Source organism: Taudactylus pleione, unplaced genomic scaffold (assembly GCF_031769625.1).
Source record: "Taudactylus pleione unplaced genomic scaffold, aTauple2 ptg000652l, whole genome shotgun sequence".
Lineage (NCBI taxonomy): Eukaryota > Metazoa > Chordata > Amphibia > Anura > Myobatrachidae > Taudactylus > Taudactylus pleione.
In genome coordinates, this window is record NW_028285054.1 from 1,252,352 (window position 1) to 1,277,234 (window position 24,883).

Below are 24,883 nucleotides of genomic sequence, written 5' to 3' on the forward strand. Positions count from 1 at the left end.
CATCTTAATATACAGACCATAACACTTACCAATAATAAGACATTCATCCAGACAGCCAAAGACATGTCCAAGAACAATGAGTTTTCCAAGCTGTAAGTCAAGAGGTAACTGCGCGAGAACTCTTCCCAAAAATGTGAGCTCCCCATCGTATGGATTATCCTCCTGTTTCCTATTCACTGCAAGAGCACCTACCTGCGAGAAGAACATGCCATGCATATCAACATTACGCACACTGCAGGTACGACCACACTGTCATGATTTAGAAACGGTTGATCGTGTCTTCTACAAAAGGCATAATGGCAACAAGAATGCTACAGTGTTTCCAGAGTTAAGAATTTAGCTTAGAGAATTACATTCCATTGAAAATTCAACCCCTACACTTCGCAGCATCCATGGAAAGGTTGCACCAAAATAAGTCTGTTAATGAGCAAAAGGCTGTACCTACTTTTTAACAGCAGTAATTAAATATCACATTATGTTTTGGATACCCACTGATAAATAGAATAAAAAACAAATTGAGACAAAGAGGTTGTTAAAACTTGGGAGAAGAACATGATTAAGTTTATTCGGGCATGCGAGGTGCCAGGAAAGAATGTGTCACGTTTAATATGGCTGAACCATCTGCATGAAAATATTGAGCTGGTTAGCTGTAAAGTTCTACATAAAAGAACCAGATTAACTGTATAAAAAAAAACACGATATACATTTTTTTTTTTAAATAGATACAGCTGATGGCCATTAAAACCTGGCTCCACTGAGTATGCTGGGTTTAGAGTCTAAGGGCCGTATTAAATTAGTTTCGGGTATGCGATAAAGTTTCGCATACCTGACTTTTTCGCCTACATGGGGTATTTAGCCACGGAAACTTATCATGCGCGTACCTAGAATTCGCCCTATTAGATTTTAAAAGATGCGAAAACAGCAGCACGCAAAGTCAGAACAGGCGAAAAGTGATGTCAGAATCAGGGAAAGATGTCAGATTAGTAGTAATCAAACTGTTTGGGGTACTTAAGTTGGTACAATTGTCTCTAATTAGCATCTTTGCACAAGTGGTGAAGAATGGCATAAAGCAGTATTTTTTGGAGAAAATACATAGTCCTGTCAAAATTGGGGTACCTGAAAATGGGTGCAAGCATCTTTTGATTTATGTAAAGTGTAGTTTTAATAAAAGTGAAATTCCTCCCTCAAAACCACCTGCAATCCCAAAAACACTTAATCCCTTCTTAGAGTACCCCCATAACCTTGTTTTGCTAGTTTTCGGTAAGAACTATAGTGAAAAAATTACAAGGCTAGGGACCAAAGACTATAAGATACCCTCTTGAAACAAGTGGCAACAGCCAGACATCGGAAGTGTTATGCCACTTCTCTGAATCGAAGTAGACAGGCTACCACCAGTGAAGCTTCTGGGTGAGAGACAAACCGTGTCGTGCTGCAGACTTGATATGAAGGTCAAGAAGCTGGACGGTGGCTTGTCCAGGGTGGTATTCTTCTAGAATTTCCACAACTGGAAGAAAATTACAGACCATTAGATGCTGAAAGACCTCTGGGCTTACCCAGCTTGCAAAAGAACCATAAAGAAGGGCCATTTGACTCTGGTGTTGAAGAGGAGAGAAATGCTTTTTTCATCTGTAGAAAACACAATGATCTCTGGACCAAAAAGAACATCTCCAACAAAAGGGTAAAGCTTCCAGAGTCCGATAGATTCAGAGTCTGCATGTCATGGTTGTAGCCAGAGTGCAAGCCTTGCCTCCACAGAATACACAGAGATTTTAGCACCGATCAATCTTTCATCTATAGCTGCTTCTCCTATGCCGGTTGCAAATTCTCAAATGAGTTCCACTAAAGGGAATACTTTAAATCGAGGGTTACCTGATGGAGACAGTCTTCTAAGAAATCTACCCATCTCTCAACTGCTTTATTTACCCAAGCAGATACAAGAATGGGCTGAGGAAAAGCTCCCACAGCTGAAAAGTTGTTTCTTAAGGCTGCTTTCAGCTGGCTGTCAAAACTATCCTTAAGGGAACCAGAACAAGGTACAGAAAAGGCACTTGTCCTGGACAGATGAGCAATAGGAGGATTGACTGCAGAATGATCCTGGTCAAAAATGATTTCCACGTTTGACAGTAAAGATGACTTGCTGCAACTAGATTTTTGTACACCATCAGTCTCTTATGTACTAATTTAGAGATTTGGTAGATAAATTTAATCAGCCCAAGTGTCTTAGGCGCTTCCAAGACGAACATGGCTGAAACATTTGAAGTTATTACTCCTCTCCATTTTGTTTATATGGCACCACAAGGGGTCTACAGTGCCATACAAAGTATAACAGAAAAAGTTTTAACAAAATAATGAATAGATAACTAACAGTACAAAACATAGCAGAACATGGACAAGGATTATAAACTTTGCTGCAGCAGTCATGCGACACAGATATGCAGAGGATGGTTGATCCGAAAGTTTTGGTGCGGTTGTTGGCAGTGAAGAGGTGATGATGGCATAAATGACTGAAGGAAAAGCACATGAGAGCTTACATTCTAAAGGGGAGAGGCAGACAGAGGGAAGAGAGGGGTGTGATCTGCAGCACGGCAGTCACTGGGGATGCAGAGGGGCCAGGAGATACCTTTGTTAGTGGCGGCTGCTCACAGTGCGTTGCTGACAGGTCTCATCTTTTGTGACCATCAGATAACGCATAGTCGCGACCAAGTCAGGCAAGTGATTAAATAAGACTTTTTAGAGAGGGAAAGGGTATCAATATCTGTTGAGTGTATAAAATATGAGATATGGTAAGAACTTACCCTTGTTATCTCTATTTCTACGAAGTCCATAGGGTTCCACAGGATACCTTGGGGGTATAGGTGATGACGTCAGTCTTCAGGCACCACAGAGTTAAAGTTTTCAGCCTCCCAGGATGCATCTCGGTCCCTCTCCTATACCCCGCCCCCGGGCCAAGGCATCTCAGTTACGTCACAAGCCATAGGCCGGAGGAGGAGAAGAAAGAGAGAGAAGAAAAAAATCTGGACACTCACAAGAATCACATTCTCACCATAGGGAGACGGAAAAAACGGTGACCAGAATAAAGCCCATCTGCAGTACAGGTGCGACAGGGCGGGAGTCCTGTGGAACCCTATGGACTTCGTAGAAATAGAGATAACAAGGGTAAGTTCTTACCATATCTCATATTTTCTACTTCAGGGTCCATAGGGTATCCACAGGATACCTTGGGGATGTCCCAAAGCAGTATCCTTTAAGGGTGGGGACGCTCCTGTGCTGAGAGGAGAATCCGCCGCCCGAAGGAAGCATCCTGAGAGGCAAAGATGTCAAAAGCGTAATACCTCACAAAGGTATGGACAGAAGACTACGTAGCAGCCTTGCAGATCTGAACTGCAGAGGCACCACGTCTAGCTGCAAACGAAGGACCCACAGACCTAGTGGAATGAGCCCTCACCAAGGAGGGAACTGGAAGACCTTCATGAAGATAAGCTTCTGAAATTGCCATACGAATCCAGCCTGCCAAAGTCTACTTTGAAGCAGGCCAACCCTTTTTACGGAAGCCATAGAGGACAAACAAGGCGTCTGACTTCCTAAAAGAAGAAGTGCGATCAACATAAATTCTCAATGCCCGCACAACATCCCAAGTGGCGTCACCCACTGAAAGTCCAGGTGAATTGAAAGCCGGCACAACAATTTCTTCATTGATGTGAAAACTGGATACCACTTCGGGAAGGAATCCCGGACGAGTGCGAAGCACCGCCCTATTCCTATGAAAATTCAGAAAAGGGGGTCTACAAGAGAGAACCCCTAAATCCGACATCCGTCTGGCCGAGGCAATGGCCAGAAGGAATATGGTTTCAGCTGTAAGCCATTTAAAGTCCACTGAGTCCAGTGGTTCAAACGGCGGTCCCTAGAGAACTCTCAGGACCACAGCCCAATTCCAAGGCACCACCGGTGGAACAAAAGGTGGCTGAATGCGAAGAACACCTCGCATAAAGGTGTGCACATCAGAGAGCGCAGCAATCCTACGATGAAACCAGACTGACAGGGCAGACACCTGCACTTTCAGAGAAGCCAGGCGAAGCCCATGATCCAGTCCAGCCTGTAGGAAAGCCAACACCCTAGACAGGCGGAACTCCCTAAGGGAATAACCTCTAGGTCTACATCACCGGAAGAAAGTATGCCACACACGATGGTAGATTCTTGCCGAGGAAGGTTTACAAGCTCTTAGTATGGTTTGCACCACGGAGCTAGAAAAACCCTCTGGACCTTAGCATGACCGTTTCAACAGCCACACCGAGTCAGGTCCGGGTGAAGACAAGGACCCTATGACAGCAGATTCGGTCGTAATGGTAACCTCAGAGGAACGTCTACTGACAGACTCTGGAGGTCGGAGAACCAGTGCCGTCTGGGCCACTCGGAAGCTATCAACAGTAGCGTACCTCCTTCTTGATTTGAATTTCCGTAATACCCGCGGAAGAAGGGAAAACGGAGGGAAAAGGTAGGCAAACTGGAACATCTACTAGACGGACAGGGCATACACCAGAGACGCCTTTTCGTCTCATGTTCGAGACCCGTACACCGGCAACTTGATGTTGTGCCAGGACGCCATGAGGTCTATCTCTGGAAGACCCCACTTGTCCACCAGACTCCGAAAGACGTCCTGGTATAAAGACCACTCTCCCGGTTCCTCCTTGCTGGTTTAAATAGGCCACCGTGGTGGCGTTGTCCGACGGGACCTGCACAGGGTGACCCTGGAGAACCGGCTGTGCCCGCTGGAGAGCTCTTGACACCGCATGGAGCTCCAGAATGTTTATTGGAAGATCCGCTACCGCCCGAGTCCACCTGCCCTGAAACAAGTGTGGACCCGTGACAGCTCCCCAGCACCGGAGACTGGCGTCCGTTGTTAACAGGACCCAGTTCGCCACCCAGAACGGGCGTCTGCAAACACCAGGTTAGAGACAGGCGAACATCCGGAGTGAGCCCCATCGTCTGGGACTTGAGACACTGAGGCAATCCATTCCATCTGGACCGGATCAATAGCAGCAGAGGTTTGGAGTGAAATTAGGCGTACTCCACCATGTCGAATACCGACACCATTGAGCCCAATAATCTCTTTGCCAAGTGTGTCGACACTCGACGACACTGCAGACAACTGCGCACCCTCAACTACAAAGCAAGGATCTTTTCCTCCGTCACAAAGATCCACTGCTGCCTGGAGTCCAATAAGGCCCCGAGGTGCAGGATCCTCTGAGACGGGGTGAAAGTGGACCTCTGCCAGTTTGTCAACCAGCCGTGACGTTGCAGTACCGCAATCGTCAGATCCAGATGGTGTAAAAGAAACTCTGGAGACCCCGCTATCAACAGGAGGTCGTCCAGATAAGGCAACAGTCGGACTCCCTGCGTCCGCAGGAGAGCCGCCATGACCTTGGTGAATACCCGTGGAGCAGTCACCAGGCCAAAAGGCAGTGCCCGGAACTGGAAATGCTCGTTGCAGATTGCCAATCTGAGGAACTGCTGATGGCGCAAAAAAATAGGGACATGCAGGTAAGCGTCCTGGATGTCCAATGACACCATGTAGTCCCCAGAATAATGGACCGCAGGGTCTCCATCCGAAACAGAGGCACCCTCAAGGACTTGCTGAGGGCCTTTAGGTTTAGTATTGAACGGTAAGACCCATTGGGTTTCTGCACCAAAAATAGAATGGAATAGAAACCCAGGCCCCTCTGGGAAATTGGAACATGCACTGCGACCAGCACCGGGCGAACTGAAGCAGGCGCCCCCCACTTTGGGGTCCCCCAAAAGGAGGCCTGGACCGTCAGGCCGCAGGTTTGTTATCTGACCTAGGAGCCGGACATCTGGTACTCCAGACCTGATTCTTGGACTTGGACAATTTCTTGGCCCCAGCCTGCCGTGGACAGGACTGTACTTTAGGCCTACCTTGGGCCCTGTGAGGCCAAAAGGACGACCCACCAGCACTAGAAAGAATCGTAGCAGACAGAAGACATGCAGATTTTGCTGCTGCCAACGTAACTACAATTTTGTCCAGATCTGGACCAAATAGTACCTGTCCAGACCTTCTAATCCCTTTTTGGAATCCGCGTCCGCTTTCCAAGAACGCAACCATAAGGTGCGACGAGCAGCCACGGCTGCAGAGGAGATCCTAGAGGTGAGCATACAAATATCTAAGGCCGCTTCATTAATGTAAGTGGCCGAGTCTCGGAGATTGCCCACCAACTCGGTCTGTTCAGCCGAACAGTCAGAGTCCAAAGACGCCTCCAAATTATCCGCCCAGCGCTCCATAGCTCTGGCTACCCAACACACGGCCAGAGCCGGTCTGGATGCTTCCCTGCAAGGGAATAAACGGCTTTGAGGCAGATCTCCACCTTGCGGTCAGTGACATCCTTCAAGGATGACATCGAAGGCATAGGCAATGTGGCACTTTTGACTAGGCGTGTGACATGTGAATCCACTTGCGTAGGGGATTCCCGCTTAGAAAAATAATTGACCGCAAACGGATAAGCCACGGCTAAGCGTCTCTGGGGCTGAACCGTTTACCTGGATTTTTCCACGCCTCCTCTAAATGATCCACTAATTGATCAGAAAGAGGGAACACCGTAGCCTCACCCTTAATATCCTTAAAAAGGCATATATGAATGTGGCCACCAAAGGATCAATATCCTCAATAACTAAAGCCGAGCGGACCGCTCGAATAAGACCAGGGATATACACCTTGGACTTAGCGTCCGGCTCTTTGGTACGGAGAGGTTCTTGGTCAGATAGATCCAGAATCTCCCCATGATCTGACGTCTCATCGTCATCCCCATAAGGAGCAGATAAAGACGCCACCGGCCGTTATGAGGCCGCAACACAGACTCCCCCTGTAAAACATCGGACAAATGCTGAACCGATGTAGTTAAGAGTATTAACCCACGCAGGCTCCGGAGAAACCTGGGAAGGGACAGGGAGACTGTGGGGTACCATCAATTGTCTCGGGAACTCCCGCATGGGTGACGACACCACTGACTGCTGGGACAAACCCGTCTGGGTAAACGCAGGTGGCGGAGCTAGCTGGCCCACAAGGGTTGTAAGCGCCTTAGCGAAACAAGCCCAGGGAGGTTCCTGTACCGGGACCGTGACCATAATCGGCCGTGACAGTGCCAGGCACTGGGGGCATAACCCCTCCGCGTTACCCTCTCCCTCCGCTATTGGTACCTTACATTTAGTACACATGAGCTGGAGAGGAAAATCAGTCTTAGACATGATGGTAAGTATGTGACACTCACACCTATACGTATTGGTATAGTGTGAATAACACCCTGCACACCGCGCACCGCAAGGGCTTTGAGCAGAGCAAGATCAGGGACAGTAATAAAGCTGACAGTAGAAAGTGAAAGTACAGACAGCAGGCTAGCAGTTCAGTCACATACAATGCAGAAGAAACAAATCCCTGCACTATTAGCGCTGATTCTCAACTACTCAGACCCTCAGGCTGGTAGGACTCAGCGCTGCATACACTGACCTGTGACAAACAGAGGAGAGGTATGCTGGGGGACCCAGACCGCAATGCCACCGCTCACAGGCTTCCAGCAGTGTTCACCATGCTTTAAAGATGGCCACCGAGGAGCAGAAGATGAAGGAGGCCGGCCTGGGGAGGACAGCTGACACACTGTGGCCAATCAGGCAGAGCAGAGAGGCTGTGTGCAGCAGGGGAGGCGCCGGCTGTGAGACAGGGAAAGCGCGCTCCCCTGGCATGCATTTAACCCCTGGGACGCCGCAGCGCATGCCGCTCAGAAGCGGCCCGCTGTCCCAGGGGGTAGTGGAAGCGCAGGTTGGTCGCCTGGCTCCACGCTGCAGCCAGTCCCCAGGGAGCCCCCTGCCTGGGGACTCAGGACCATGTGACCAGCAGGGACCCACCGCGGGACCCCGCTGCTTACCTGCATCCCCTTGGATCCGGCCATGGTCCAAAACATCTGGGGACACCGCTAGCCGTGACCCCAGATGTCTACCAGCATCCCCGGATCAGTACCGGCGTTCTGGTACCGGCGGGGTGTAGGGGAGACGGCATGGACGTCAGTACTGACTGTCCATGCTGTACTCCCAGATGTGCAGCCAGCGCTGCCTTTAAAAGAAACTTCAGGGGCTCTTCATAGCCCCCCTCTGCACAGTGCCTCCGACTCCGGCCAGGCACCGACGAAACTGAGATGCCTTGGCCCGGGGGCGGGGTATAGGAGAGGGACCCAGATGCATCCTGGGAGGCTGAAAACTTTAACTCTGTGGTGCCTGAAGACTGACGTCATCACCTATACCCCCAAGGTATCCTGTGGATACCCTATGGACCCTGAAGTAGAAATATAAAATTGAGGAAGTCGGCAGAGGAGCGTGATTTCCTCTACTGTCGGTCAGCAGTTCTTGAACACACTTGCCGTTATCTGATGCATTTGTTATGGTTGAGGAGTGGATCGGCGAAAGGTGGCGATAGCCGGAACAATGAAATCTAGGGTACAAGTAAGGGAGACATTGCATAGGGCAGCGGGGGTGTGGACTAACAGACAATAAAAAAGGTAGACAAGGTCTAGATAGACAGCAGATGTTAGACAGTCAACAGGTCGACAGGGACAAAAGGCCGGCAGGGACAAATGGTCGACATGGTTAGAAGGTCGACATTAAAATGGTATACACAAAAATGGTTGACATGCTTTTTTTGGCTTTAATCCTCACCCAAACCCTCCCCTTGGTGCCTAACCCTAACCCACCCGCCTGGTGCCTAACCCTAACCATCGGAGTAGGTGCCTGACCCCAACAGTCCATTCTAGTGCCTAACCCTAAAAAATAAATAAATCATGTGTCTACCATTTTCATGTCGACATTTCGACCCCGACAAACATCTTACATGTCGACCTTTAGTGTCTCAACCTTTTGTCCCAGTCGACCTATCTAGACATTGTCAACCTTTTTACTGTCTATCTATAGTCCAGCACCCGGGCAGCGGTTCCCAAACTTAGTCCAGGTTTTAAGCATATCCATGCTTGACCACAGGTGCCCATACATCGTCGCGATGCAGGGATACGATCAGAAATTTCCGATCGCCCATCGGAAACTTCCTATCGCCCACCATCAATGTTCTGCGTTCCGTCGCCGGATCGCAGACATTTGTCATGTTAAATGTCAGCGATTTGACGATCGCGATAATTTTTTAATCGAGATAGTCAAATCGGCAAAATCCAACATGTTGGATTTCTGCGATCCCGCGATGCCGGGTTGCAGCAACTCGGCAATGCAACCATGGATCTCTTTAACACATGAACTGTTGGGGAGCCTTGAGAACCAGGTTTGTAAACCTGTGGCATTGGGCAGCAGAGAGAAACAATGGGGGAGAGAAGTGAGTCAAGCAGGGAGGATAAGGGCATAGTGTCAGCCTCAAGGTTACGCTTAATAATTATAGCCTTGGGAGGTCGAGGTGGAGAAGGAGTGAGGGAGAAGTAAAAAGAAAGATGATTTTGTTCAGAGAGAATGGGGTATTTGTTAAGACCGATATCATGGTGAATGCCAGATCAAGTAATTGTCCACTTACATGGGAGGGTGAAAAGATCCATTGAGAGAGACCAAATGATGTGAGAGGAGTTTAGCGTCAGTAGGGACATTAATAGAGACATTGAAGTTGCCTAAAAATGAGGGAGGAGATGTCTGAAGGAAGTGGAAAAGCCAAAAGCAAAATTGCAAAGGAATATGGAGATAGGGCCAGGGGGGATGAGAAATGACAGCTACTCTAAGGTGAACAGGTTTTCAAAAGGCGAATAGCATGAACCTCACAAAAACAGAATGAAAGGGACAGTTCGGAGGGTATGCGTTGGAAGGAGCAGAAGAGGGATAGAAGCATCTCTACCCCACCACACTATCCACCAAGAGATTTCAGTGGAAGAAGTGGTGTCTGAAGGGGAAATCAAAAATACTGTGATGCCTAGGAAATGAGATTTGAAGATGAAATTATCATGGGTGGGGACCAGTTTGTTACAGACCGATCTGGCATCCAGAAGACATAGGAGAGACGTGAATGAGATGATCAGGGTTGCTGTAGCATTGAGGAGAGATTGATTTGGAGCAGGGGAATGAAGAGAGCATTGGGATGGTGCGGGCTCCAGATTGAGGAAGGAAAAATATAGAGTTATGGTATGACATACCTTTGTTAACTCCTTTTCTTCGGGGTCCATAGCCATCACATTGGGGTTTATGGATTCATCCAGGCACCAAACAGTTAATCCAAGCTCTCAGCTCCCAGGATGCACTAGGTCCTCCCCCATATACCCCGCCCCTGGTCACAGGGCGTCAGTTTGTCACAAAGCCCACCAAGAGAAGGCAAAAAATGAGGTAAGAAGGAAGGACATATGTTCTCTAGACATTCTCTCACAACGAGGGAAACACTTAAGTGATACAACAAAACTACCCATTAACACTAGGTGCGTTAGGGTGGGTGTCCTGTGGACCCCACGGACCTCGAAGAAAAGGAGTTAACAAAGGTATGTCATACCATAACTCCTATTTTCTTCTTCGGGGTCCATGGGGTCCACAGCCATCACATTGGGGATATACCCAAGCAGTACCCCTAAGGGCGGGAACGCTCCTGTGTCTCTGAAGGAGGATCCTGCGCCCAAAGGAGGCATCCTGAGAGGCAAAGGTGTGAAATGCATAATATTTTATAAAGGTGTGGACAGACGACCACGTGGCTGCCTTACACAATTGTTCCGCAGACGCGCCCCAGCGGGCTGCCCATGAAGGACCCACAGACCGCGTAGTGTGCGCCCTGATCGAGTCTGGCACCCTACGACCCACCTGAGTATAAGCCTGTGATATGGTCATACGAAGCCATCTTGCTAAAGTCTGCTTATTGGCCGGCCATCCCCGCTTATGGGGGCCATCCCAGCTTCTGGCAGCCATAAAGAACAAAGAGAATCAGACTTCCTCAATTTGCTGGTGCGCTCCACGTAAATACGTAAAGCCCGCACAACATCCAGGGAAGCCTCACCTAAGGACAGCCCTGACACATGAAAAGCTGGGACCACAATTTCTTAGTTTATATGAAATCGTGATACCACCTTAGGGAGATATCCTTCTCGGTTCCGCAGCACCGCTCTATCCTGATGGAAAACTAGAAAAGGAGAGCGAACTGACAAGGCTGCCAGGTCAGACACCCTACGAGCAGAAGCGATGGCCAAAAGAAAAATTGTTTTTGCTGTTAACCATTTGAGATCTACCTACTCCAATGGCTCAAAGGGGGAAGCCTGTAAAGCTTTAAGAACTAAAGACAAGTCCCATGGTGCTACCGGAGGAACAAATGGAGGCTGCACCCTCAAAACTCCCTGAAAAAAGGTTTTTTACATCAGGCAATGAAGCAACCCTACGCTGGAACCAAACTCCAAGCGCAGAGGCCTGCACTTAGGGAGGCCAGACAAAGACCCCGCTCTAACCCTGACTGGAAAAAAGTGAGTACTCAGGAGATCCTAAACACACTAGGATATTTTCTCAGTTTACACCACTGAAAAAAAGAACGCCAAACCCTATAGTAAACCTGGGCCGAAGAAGGCTTTCGTGCCCTCATCATGGTCTTTATTACTGGCTCTGACAACCCTTTGGCTCTTAAAACGGAGGCTTCAAGAGCCATGCCGTCAAAGCTAACAGAGGAAGACCCGGATACCAGCAGGGACCCCGCAGCAGCAGATGTCGCCTGAGAGGAAGTGGCCAAGGCGTGTCCACTGAGAGGTTTTGTAGATCGGTAAACCAATGGCGCCTGGGCCAAGCAGGGGCCATCAATATCACCATGGTGTCTTCTTGTTTGAGTTTTCTGACCACCCTGGGAAGAAGAGCTAGAGGCGGAAAAAGATACGCCAGCCCGAACTTCCACCTTACGGACAACGCATCCGTGAAGTCTGCTCGTGGGTCCCTGGTTCTGGACCTGTACCTGGGGACCTTGTGGTTGCGATTTGAGGCCATAAGGTCTATCTCTGGAAGACCCCATCTGTCCACCAAGACCTGGAATACCTGCGGGTGGAGAGCCGACTATCCTGCGTCTATGTCCTGCCGACTTAGAAAGTCTACTTCCACATTTTGCCGTTATCGCAGGAAGATGACGTTCTGCCCATACTAGGATCCTTGACACTTCTGCCGTGGCTCTCCGACTTCGGATGCCCCCTGCCGATTTAGGTAAGCTACTGTGGTAACATTGTCGGACTGTACTTGCACCGGCTTGCCATGCACAACATCCTGGACTTGTACCAATGCCCTGAAAACTGCCCTCAGTTCCAGTACATATATAGGCAGACAACTTTCTGCCCTTGTCAGTCTTCCCTGGAAGACATGCGGGCCTGACACTGCTCCCCAACCCCGAAGACTGGCATCGGTGGAGAGGAGAGTCCAATCCGATATCCAAACCGGCCGACCCTGGTTGAGGTGGTAAGTCCGTAACCACCAAGACAGGGACAACCTGACCTTTGGGGAGAGGTAGATCTTCTGAGATTTTATCGACCGATAATCCCTGTTCCAGCGTGAGAGAATCCACCGTTGCAATGGCCGGGAGTGGAACTGTGCATATTGCACCATGCTGAAGGTGGATACCATTGACCCCAGCACTCGCATGGCCGCATGCACTGATACTCGTCTGTTGTGTAAAAGATTGCGTATGCGCCCCTGTAGGACCGCAATCTTCTCTTCCGATAAATACAATCTCTGCTTTACAGAGTCCAGTCGTGCTCCTAAGTGCACCAACTATTGTGCTGGTTGAAGGAAGGATTTCTTCCAGTTCACAATCCAACCGTGCCTCTGCAAACAAGAGATTGTCACCTCGAGATGCCTCATCAACTCCTGCGGAGATTGCCCTAGCAGAAGGAGATCGTCTAAGTAAGGCAAAACTCTGATGCCCTGGCGCCTGAGGGCTACCATTATCACCGCCATGACTTTGGTAAAAACCAGAGGGGCTGTGTACAGGCCGAACGGTAATGCCTGAAACTGAAAATGGTCCTGCCCTACTGCAAACCGCAGAAACTGTTGATGGGATACCACAATGGGCACATGTACATTAGCGTCTTGAATATCGAGGGATACCATGAAGTTCCCTGGTTCCAAGGCTAATACTATTGACTTCAGTGTCTCCATATGAAACTTGGGTACTCGTATGAACGTATTAGATTTAGAATTGGTCAGAAAGACCCATTTGGCTTCCGAACCAGAAACAGGTTGAAATAAAACCCCTTTTGAACCTGTTCCTGTGACACTTGGACGATCACCCCTGTTTTCAGCAGGGAGTGAACAGCTTGCTGTATAGCCAACGCTTTCACCGACCCCACAGGCTGGGGTACGGAAAAAACCTTTGGTGCGGACTTCTCCAAAACGTTAGGGCATAACCATGGGAAACTACTTAACGAACCCAGGCATCTGTTGTTGTGAGATGCCAGATGTTCGAAAACCGAAGAAGTCGGCATCCTACCCTGGGATCCCCCAGGGGGAGGCCCGCCCCAACAGGCCATGGGTTTATCCTGAGGCTTGGAACCCAGGCGTTTGGTTTGCCAGGGCTTTTTAGGTGATTGTTTTCTACCAAAAATTGCTCTACCAAAGGGCTGACCTCTGACCTTCCCCTGAGGCCGAAAGGAAGAAGACCTTTGTCTAGGACCTGATGCTGAGGGTAACCCTGCAGCCTTGGAGGCTGCCACCGAGGCTACAATTTTGTCCAATTCCGAGCCGAAAAGGACTCCACCTGTGAAGGGTAGAGACTTTAAGGCCCTCTTGGACCCTGAATCAGCCTTCCAATCTCTTAACCATAATTCTCTACGAGCGACTACAGAGGCTGCTGAAGCTCTGGCGGACAATATCCCTGCATCTAGAGCTGCCTCTCCAAGGTAAGAAGCCTCCTTCACATAGGAAACTATATCCTGCTGTTCTTTAGACAACTCAGGCAAGGATTTGGCCAAAGCCTTCATCCATTCTTCAATGGCTCTAGCCACCCAGGCCATTGCTGGCCGGGTAGCTGCCCCTGAGATTGAAAAAATCGTCTTAAGGCAACCCTCCAGCCTCTTATCAGTAGGATGTTTAAGGGAACAGGCTGAAGGTACTGGTAAAGTGGAAGACTTCATTAAATGTACCACATGCGTATCCACTGATGGTGGAACCTCCCATTTAGAACACCGCTGAGAAGAAAACTGATATAAAGCCGAAATCTTTTTAGCCACATGGAACCTTTTGTCCGGAGCTTTCCAAGCTTCGCCCAAAAGTTCCGATAAATGCTCCGACCCGGGAAACTCCGCTTTAACCACCCTCTGGCACTTAAACACAGGAGCCTTCTTATGTATAGGCTCTGCCTCCTCGATATTCAAAACCGCTTTGACCGCCCTAATTAAGAATGGGACATCAGCCACTGGAAAAAGATCCCCCTCTTCTATGGAGAGAGACCCCTGAGAGGATACTTCATCCTCCTCGGAAGACAAATCAGAATCTGTGTCGTGATTTGCCTGTGTAGCCAAATGTCTTCTAGCTTTTGGCTGTACTGGTTTGGCTATCTGAAGCGGCTGCTGAAAAGCCAAAGACGACGAAGGGCCTGCTTGCCCCTGCGCATACATATCCATCCAAGACAATATAGGAGGCATAAATACAGCTGGCTGCAATGGCTGCCGAACTCTTACCCTTGAGCAGCTGGAACTGCCAATCTTTCGGCCACCTGGGCCATGATCTGGGAAAAAGCTGCCCAAGGAGGTTCCTGACCCGATGGCGGCAAATTTGATTGCTGTGGAGACTCTCTAAAACAACGAACACATAAGCCATTTTGCACAAAGTCCTGAGAGGACAAGCCTGCCTTACAGGATATCAAAAGAGGGGCCTCAGCCACCTGCCTTTCAGAATCTTTTGACATATTTTAAAGTCTAAATCTAAATATACATGTGACCCCACCCACTGGCTGCAGGGAGAGAAACAGTAATGAAATGTAAACAATACATACACACAGTTTCAACAGGTCACAAAACAATGTATGTATACTTAGCGGAGTCTATGCAATTTGTTTAGGTTCCCATGCACTATAATTAGCAAAGCCTAGTAGCATATATGGAGCTTCAGTATAAATGATGCCAAAGGAGAAGTATACAGGGAGACTGACCCAATACTTCCTGAGCAACAGCCATAGAGAGCACTGAGAGTGGTCTGTAGCTGACTTAAATAGGAAGGCTGGGTGGAGCAACCCAAAAGCGGGACCTCAGGAGGGCCGTAGTTCGGGTTGGGGGAGGGGCCGCCGGGGAAGCGTGCCTCCCCTATGCTGTATGGACCACCCGGCAACTGACAAGGCCGGCCACCCTCCCCCTGCAGTCCCACTGCTAGCACGGTGCCTTCTCGCACCAAACAGTACACTGACGCCCTGTGACCAGGGACGGGGTATATGGGGGAGGACCTAGTGCATCCTGGGAGCTGAGAGCGTGGATTAACTGTTTGGTGCCTGGATGAATCCATAAACCCCAATGTGATGGCTGTGGACCCCATGGACCCCGAAGAAGAAACTGCAGGTGGAGGGCAAGGAGGGAGTTTAGTGTGATCTGAGTGCAGGTGAGGAGAGGTCACTGGGAGAGAAAGGAGGGTGCATGGCTTAGGTGGAGTATAGCAGGACCATGGCGCGAGGTGATGGAAAATGGAGGAACGGAGAATGGGAGGGGAGTACCAGATAGGTGGGAGGGGAGGTGACTAGGGAGAGGACAGAGGTGGGTACAGATGGTAGAAGTGCGCTCAGAAGCTGCTGAGGTGGGGGGGGGATTGGAAAAATTGATGATACAATATAGTAGTAATGGAGGGTGAGATACAGACACTGCAGTTAAAATGGCACAAGTGCAGATAAAAAGATCAATGCTGGTAAAGGGACGTAGTTATAATGCCAACAGACTGTTTGCCGATGCTTAGAATACCTGTCCGAATCCCAGCGCCAGCATCCTGACGGTAAGTACTGGGGATAGGGGGATGGGTTAGGAGGAGGGAGAGGGTTGGGATACTGACCGACAGGTGTCTGCATCTTAACCCTGTCGGGTTGCCGCTGTCGAGATTCTGACCGCCGGGATCCCAAGTGCCGGCATCCTGTACCCAACCCCTTGTAAATATATAGGCACAGCTACAATAGCATATTATGAAGAAGAACAGTCCACAGCTGCTATGGGTTCAGTAATATAATATTAAAATAAACAATGTGAAATTGTTTGAATGTGATGCAATGGTAGAAAGCAATGGAGGTACAAATTACAATGGTATAAAGAGAAAAATCGCACAGGAATGATATAGATCAATATGTAGAAACCCTAACAAGTTGTAACGCCTTTCAATGTCCAAATAGGGAGTTCAGTAAGGAGCGTCTAGGACAGTGGTTCTCAAACTCTGTCCTCAGGACCCCACGTTTTACAGGTCATCCAGCAGGTGCACAGGTGTGTTCTTTACTCACTGACATTTTAAAAGATCCACAGATCTAATTATTTCACTTGTGATTCTGTGAGGAGACCTGGAAAACATGCAGTTTGGGGTCCTGATGTCGAAGCCGGATAATTGGCTGAGACAATCTGTTAAAATTAAAATCAACAAGACGCCCAGCGCCATTTTAGCGAATCTCACACAATATCAGTACATACAGCGATATTATTTAGCATCATGCGATTCCTTCGCAATAGAACACTATTAAAAATCCTCATTATATAAGTACATACATTTACTAAAAAATAATATGAACAACCCTGCAAAACACGTGCCACGGTGCACTCCACAAAACACGTAGACGCACAACGCTAACTAGCGTCTTTTCTTAATATCCTTACACTTACATATTGCACACTTACATAGAAAGTTTCCCTAGCATTAAGGTTATTAAAAGGTTTTATATGTTATCAAATCTATTGTGGAATGCAGGTATTTTAATATCTAGGGTTTAGTACGGGATAAACAGACCGTGTTTGGCGCTATTCTGAACCACTGTTTATTTGCAGACTTCCGGTTCCATCGGCAAGGAAATTGCAACATGTGTCTGAGAATTATGGAGCATAGAGAGATAGGCATTGAAATATACTCTGTTAATGTAGTTATTAGCCAGTTTAGACTTGTTCTTCGGCGGGAAAACGGACACAAAGGGCTGTTGGAGGCTGAACTATTAGAATGCAAACTGACCTATGAACTGTATCGTAACAGAAGAACCAGGAAGAAGAACCAATGGGATTATGCCAACTTGTTCTATTGTATTGCCTATCTCTGTAAGGGTACATAAACAGGCACTCTGAATCTGATAGTTAGTCATCATTTTCTTGCCATTGACGGAGGCTTCACCTTTGATGCCGGAAATCTGGATCCAGAGCGCATGCGTATGTATTCGACTACCTAGTGATTGTATAATTTGTTTGCGCTAATTATATTTAGATCACAGCGTGTAACTATATGCTTTTTGTTGAATAATTTTTTTGTGCTTTGGAACCACAATCAAAGTCAGGAAAGCAATTAATTCTTGTGCGACTTATAACGCTAAATAGCGACATTTAGGGTGTATAGATCATTAGGAATTCATACTGAGGACAGAGTTTGAGAAACTGTGGTCTAGGATATAGATAAATCTTATTCCACTACAAAGACTATTCCACTACAAAGACCGGCAAAAAAAAAAAAAAGAAGACTAAAACCGTGAGAGATGGTAGCATACCATCACTTTAGGAATTAAAATAAAGTCCTGTCTTAATACAGACTATAAATGGCTGATATAAATTAAGTAGCATTTGCCAAAAATATTTTTCGATTCAGCACTTCAATATAACAAAATGCTTTATTGAGGACTAAGAAGGAGATTTGTTTTATAGTTCTGTCTGTTATACAGATAACTAGGTTCTGCAGATTCCACACAGCAGCCTCCTTTATCTTAGCAACCTTTACATAAAATTATTTTTTATAAGATCTCCTACCTAGTCCCAATCAAACCTCAGATGCCAAAGTAATCAAACTCTTAACAAATAGAGCAAAGCGCTCATAATTGTGCGATGTACTTGCTAGCATGTCAGCCAGCTACCAGCTCGCAATCTCACACAAAGTCTTCTAGGGGTGTGGTAGCAGGTGCTGGTACTGCTGATACAGAGCAACAATAAAAGTGTGGGGGCAGCAGCATTTAATTGGTAAACCCATAACTTCCCTTAGAGAAGTAAAGGCTACAGAGAGACTGTAGCTTATCATAAGCAAACTAGAGATGCCCAAGCAACACAAACATTTGGCAGGTTTATCAAGGTTAATGTGTGCAAGAAAAGGGACCCATTCCCATTAGTAAAGTTTAAATAAGTCGGGTGTAAAAATATTTTAGTACTTTGATATGTTTAGACATCTTTAGGTGAATTATTAGCAGACCCTTAACCCGGGTACACACTAGACATGTCGTTCGATCCCACGCAGCCATGAAGATGGTCGCGATGGTCTTTGACCATCAGGCTTGCGACGAGACCCTGCGGTAGGGTCTTGCTGCCGCGAGCCCAGGAGTGATTTTGGCTCTATCAGAGCCAAAATCACTCCCACTGACATCATTACTGATGTCAGTGGGGCCGGACTCAGACGGGAACGCCTCCGTCTGGCAGCCACGCCCCCGGCACGCCCACCAAAGGGGGCGTGCTGTCAGTCACCATCGACAGCACGCCCCCTTTGGTGCGAGACCCCGAGCGACGTATTCCTCATCGCTCGCCGGGTCTCGCGCATGCGCACGACGGAGCTCCCCCAGTCATGCGCATGCGTATTCGGCAAACATCGACCCGCTTGCGAGCGTCCTTTGCTCGCGAGCGGGTCTGAATGACCCCCTTTGTACGCTCCCGCGGGCCGTTCAACAAGGTTGTTCCATCGGCCTGCATGCATAGCCAATGAAGCAACCCGGCTGCCAAAGCCGGCAAAGTCACTGGTGCCGGTGAACAATATATTGGGTGGTCGTTCAACAGATCGTGCAGTGTGTAATACCCACCCGATATATCGTTCATCGGCACCAGCCGCATTGGCCGGTTGCTTAGTGTGTACCCAGCCTAAGTAGTTTCTCCACTAATGGCCAGATGGCAAGGCAACATTGACATTGGTCCTTCCAACAACTTTTTTTATATTAATGCCCTGCCTTTAAAAAGACAAGAGGCACTTTGAGATCAACCTGTAACAGATCCTCCAGCTGTATACCGCATTTCTAGTAACTCCAGACCTGCAGATTTTTGTTTGCAGCGCCATACATAAACTATGTCCATCACAATTATAAGGGACAGTAATATATATATCAGATGTACTCATGATTTTTTAAATTATTTAAAAAGGAGAATGTGATTTGAAAAGCCATTGACATAATAAGACACTTACCTCCTTGAGCAAAAGTATGGTGCGTTCAATGTCAGAAACATTAGGTGGGGAGAGAGCTGTAGCCAGCATTGCTCTAGGCTCACCCATGTCAAGGACTTTCACCTTCAAAATTGTGCTTCCCAAAGGGGTTCGCTGAAGGACATAACAATGACAAGAAACAGTAAAGAACATGGCTTGAACTGAATAGCACAGTTGTAGGGGGGAGGAAAGGAGGGGAAAAAAAAAAAAAAAATACTTTTTTTTCATCAATTGTTATGCTTGTTACTAAAGTTTTGTTAATAAGACTTGACAAACAAAATCAGACATTTTATAACAGAAGCTTGCCCATGATTATAATTATCCATTACTTAAACGCACACGAAAATACGAGGAGAACATACAGTCATAATCTATTTTCTCCCCAAGTGGATTTAAGTGCATGGGCAGTTTAGTTATTGGACCAATTTGAACTATTTTACTTATTTGGAAGAGCTTTATAGTAGAGACCAAGTGATCTGCCACCTATCTAGATAGCCTTTTTTTTTTTTTTTCAGTGTTAAACCGGATTGTTCTCATTGTTTTGTGGATTGTTTAGTCTTGTGGATTAAATGGTTTCTAAATTACACTATGGGTCTTTCAAGTGGTCAGGAACAATGGTGGCGTATCGAGACGCTGCGGCTGCTGTACTCAGTTGGTGCTCGGGGACTAGGTCTGTGGATGCTCCTGTTCTACCCCTTGTTCCTGGCGTGTCTCCAGCGCAGCTCCAGTCGAACCTGCTATCGGAGTTGCGGGGTCCAGGGTCCGTGGAAGCTGGTCGCGGTATGGTGCCTGTGGGTCCCTCTGGTGGGGTCCTCCTTCCTGACGTCCTGGCCTGATGACGCTGCCAGCGCCACCATATAAGGTGACAGACTCCTGGTAATTCTGGATGGAGTTGCAGGCGCTGATACCGGTGAAGCAGGTGGAAGCTATTCTCATGGCCAAGAGGGCAAAGTTGGAGATACTGAATCCGGAATAGGGGTCAAGGTGGAGGCAGTTTTGGCTGTGGAACCAGGGACAGTTCCAGCGATAGCCCTTTTTTTTGCCTGCGATGGTAAGAGTTGGCATACAGTTGAGACTTACTGTGCATACACACAGTCAGATTTTTCCTTCAGATATGAACGATAACGATTTAAAAATCGTTCAGTCGTTCATATCTGAAGGAAAATCGTTCATACCTGACATGCCTGAACGATGGACGATCAACGATGCGCGTTCCCGATGGTCAGATAACGATTTCTGACATCTGATGTGTTTGCAGTCAGACTTGGACGATTCCATTCATTTTAATGCAGTCAAAAATCGTTCAATCGTTCAAAACTTTGGTAAAATCGTTCAAATCGTTTAATCGTTCATCTGACAAGTCTGACAAATCTGACCGTGTGTATGCTCCATTATGCTGCATACACAGTCATTATCTGAACGATAATGATTGCAAAGATCGTTCATATCTTTGACATGCTGGGCATGCATCGACCAACGATGCACGTTCCCGCATGTCCGATAACGATATCGGACATCGAGTGCTTGCAGTAAGAATTGGATGATTTCATTAAATCTTAATACTGTCAGAAATTGTTCACAAAATCGTTAAAATAGTTGATGAAATCGTTCAATGAAATCGATGATCTGACAAATCTGACCGTGTGTATGAACCATTAGGTCTCATCCATTTAACCCCTCACTCCGAAGTTTATTCTTAGCTAATGTCAGATCTCTTCCTAACAAGATGGATGATCCTACTGCAATCAGTCTTAAAAATTATTCCTTACTAATATTGACTATGTCTTGGCTAAGTGAAAATGATCCTGATCACCACTTCCAGTTACCTGAAAGAACTCTGTTCCGGGCTGAGAGGACCTTAGAGTCTGGAAAGAAAAGGTGGTTGTGGACTGTGTATATGTCCATAAGTGGTGCACGGACGCTGTTAAAATTGAGTCACACTGTTCAGCTGATGTGGAGTTGATGCTTCTGAAGTGCAGGACATTTTATTTGCCCTGGGCGTTTTCTGTGGTTATGTTGGCAGCAGTTTATATCCCGCCTGAGGGCAATGTCACCATGGCCTTGGATATTTTGTTTAATTCGTTTTCTAAACAACTGTCTGCACACCCGGACTGTGCCTTTGTCGTCGCTGGGGACTTGAATCAGGCTAATTTGAAATCGGTCCTACCAAAGTTCACCCAGAATGTGGAGCTACCAACGCGTGGTGTTAATACAATGGACCATGTTTATACTAATATCAGTAACTCTTATAAAACCCTTCTGTGCTCCCATATTGGGCAGTCTGATCACCTATTCTTCTTTTTGGTGCCTAAGTATTATTCTCTGATTAGGCGGTCTGGTCCGGTTATTAGGAATATTACAGTTTGGCCTAAGGGGGCTTTATTGGAACTTCAGAGCTGCTTGGAATGTACTGATTGGGATTTGTTTTTATAGGAGGCCAGAGTGGGTTATAATATTAATGTGGATCTGTTAGCCTCATTGGTCCTATTGTATTTGTATTGCTGTATGGAAAGTGTAACATACAAAAAGGCTATATGTTTAATCCCCTAATGATAAACCTTGGATGAATGGCGATGTACATCCTATGTTGAGTGCTAGACATATTGCCTTTAGATTGAAGGATTGCGCAGCGTATAAAGCTGCCCTGTCGAATTTGAGGAAGGGCATTAGACTGGCCAAGGAGGCTTACTCTAATAGGATCGAGTGTCACTTTAGGGAATCTGGTGATTCTAGGTCTATGTGGCAGGGGATTAAGCACTTAACCGATTATAAGGTTTCAAATTCGGGCTTTCTTAAGGCAGGTGGCCCATCGGTTGATGAGTTCAATAAGTTTTATGCTAGGTTTGAGGTTGCGGATTATACTCCTGTAGTGATAATTAGTGACTCATCAGTTAGTTCCTGGAACTTAACGGAGTCTGATTTTTGGTCTTGTTTGCGGAAAACACATGCTAGGAAGGCTGCCGGTCTGGACTGCACACCAGGGAAGGTATTACGCGAGTGTGCTTATCAATTATCAGGTATCCTCATGATGATTTTCAATCTATCACTTACTCAAGGTATTGTCCCTAGATATTTTAAAACCACTACTATTGTCCCCGTTCCTAAAACCACGTCTATTTCTGGTGTAAATGACTTTCGTCCCATTGCCCTTACATCCCCTTACATCACTGATTATAAAGTGCTTTGAGCGATTGGTTTTGGTACGCCTTAAAGGTGGCATCCCAGATATTTTTGATAGTTATTAATTAGCATATAGATCTACTAAGGATACTACCCTTATGGTTCTCCATAAGGTGTTATGTACTACAGCTCTGCCTTTAATACTGTTGTACTGTCCTTGCTAATTGCGTAACTCCAGGCAATTAGTTTTGACGTGTTTATTTGTAATTGGCTGTTGGGATTTCTTGACTGACCTTTCGTGGTCGATTAGGTTGGGAGATCTGCTATCGTCCCCAATTGTGAATATAGGAGTTCCTCAAGGTTGCGTATTGAGTCCCTTCCTTGACTCCTTGTACACATCGGATTGTCTCTCTAGTTCGGAATCAAATTCTATTGTAATATTTGCTAATGACACCACGATAGTGAGTCTGATCAGTGACGGGGATGAGGATAATTATAGAGCGGAGGTGGATCAACTTGTTAAGTGGGATGAGGACAATAAGCCGCTGTTGAATAGCAAGAAAAAACTAAGGCGGTTGTGGTAGATTTTAGGTGGTCTAGGAAAAGTGCCCCCCAGACCCCTATTTTTGAACGGCTCTGAGGTGGAGAGGGTTAGTGGGTTCAAGTTTCTTGGAATTAATTTTTCTGATGACTTATCATGGTCTTCACATATGTCATCAGTGGTGGGGAAGGCTCAGCAAGTGGGTTGTCTAGGCCATTACTCGTAAATTTTTATCCCGACCTAGATTAGAAGATATTTACACTAAAATGTGTGTTTCGAAAGCAAATAAGATTGTCGCCGATTTTAGCCACCCATGTCATTCTTTATTGCCTTCTGGTAAGCGTTTTAGATGTATTAGTTGTCGAACTAGTAGAATGCGGAACAGTTTTTTTCCCTACCGCAAATAGTTTAAATTTTGCTGGATTTTATGTAATTTATCTGACTGAGTATCTTGCACTACAATTAAGCTGACACATGTGGATGTGACAATAAATTTTGATTGATTTGTTTTCCTTCTCCCTGGTCCAAAAGAATGAATATGACTGCCTCTGTTAAAAGGGTGGAAGAAAATACCGAATCTTAGATTTAAAAATAATTTCTGTTGTAGCCTTAACTAGCTTGAAGCCAATAAGCTTTCCTTCAAAAAAGGTGATCTTTCCTGGAGTCGCAATCCGCATACCAATACTTTAACCAAAGAATGGATGTAGTGGTAATCAGAATCTGCTCCTACTTTGAGCTGCTCTGTGATAGTAAGGGAGATACAAAAACAGATTCAAAATACCATCATATTTACAGTCTGACCCTAACCCTTTTTAAAGAAGCCCCGTGCGGAAACAGATAAAGCCTTGGCCTTAGATCAACGAACTACAGGAACGTCTCCCTTAAAAACAGAGGGAGGGTTTTGCGGGCGCATGAAAAGAGATTATGCATATCTAAACAGCTATTTATTGGAGAGGTCAGTAATTATAAAGCTAAAACAAAAAACATGTATAGTCCCAATCAAATTATTAAAATGGTTTAAAATGCAGAATAAAAAATAATATTTCCAGATAAAAAGCATATAGAAGGTAAGAACAGTTATAGTAAGACAATATCATAAACATATAAAAATAGTGCAGGATGTCCAAGTCAGCATAAAGATTAGTCCATCAGATGCAAAATTAAAGTGCCTTTTTCTCTTCCTTTGTATAGAATGTGCAGTAAGCTTTTAATCCCTTTAATGCTAGGGGCAATGATCAGAAGTATATCGCTCATTATCTCTTTTTCTGGCTCTCGCCTTACTTTGAGGTATTCTGGGGTTCCCTTAGTACGCTTGTAGAGTCCTGCACTGTGTTAGCAAGTTCCAGGGGGGTGGGTGTCTCGAAGCCCTTGTGCGCTCGGCGCATGCTTGGAGTGTAATAAGCCGCCGTCACGATAACCTTCTCACCCCCTAGCTGAGCTCCTGGCGAGAGCTTACCAGGGGGGTGTGCGGGGGACGTGGACCAATGAGTTTCGTCCAGCCAATCTGATCGCATTTTTTTTGTTCAACATAATCATAAATATAGACAGGGGGCGGGAATCACACCTCAATCTCTAGGGACTTCTCCCTGTATGCTAGCTTGCCGTTTTGACACATTGCAGAACCTGTTTGAGATCCGAAACCTCTCAGTATTAAGCGATTATTCAACTACCAAATATAATTGTGAAGATAAAAGAAATCACCTGGATTTTTCCAGATTATCAAAATCCCTATGGTCCAAGACCTGATGCACTAATTTGACCAGGTCACTCACTCCATAAATACATGTTCCCTCTTCTATAAAGGATACTGGAATCCTTCACAAGCAAATGCTTTAAAAAACTATTTCTCTTGCAAAGAGA

At 46.6% G+C, this 24,883-nt stretch overlaps 1 protein-coding gene across 2 annotated transcripts in view; it reads right to left on the reverse strand.

Moving 5' to 3' along the window:
• TDRD9 (tudor domain containing 9) overlaps positions 1–24,883 on the reverse strand; it is a 331,496-nt gene that overhangs the window by 155,254 nt on the left and 151,359 nt on the right. For both annotated transcript variants that reach the window (XM_088455276.1, XM_088455275.1), the window contains exons 15-16: positions 19,345–19,476; positions 30–192 (exon numbers count right to left, since the gene is read on the reverse strand). In XM_088455276.1, the coding sequence (XP_088311402.1) occupies positions 30–192; positions 19,345–19,476 (295 nt within the window). The remainder of the gene's footprint in view (positions 1–29; positions 193–19,344; positions 19,477–24,883) is intronic.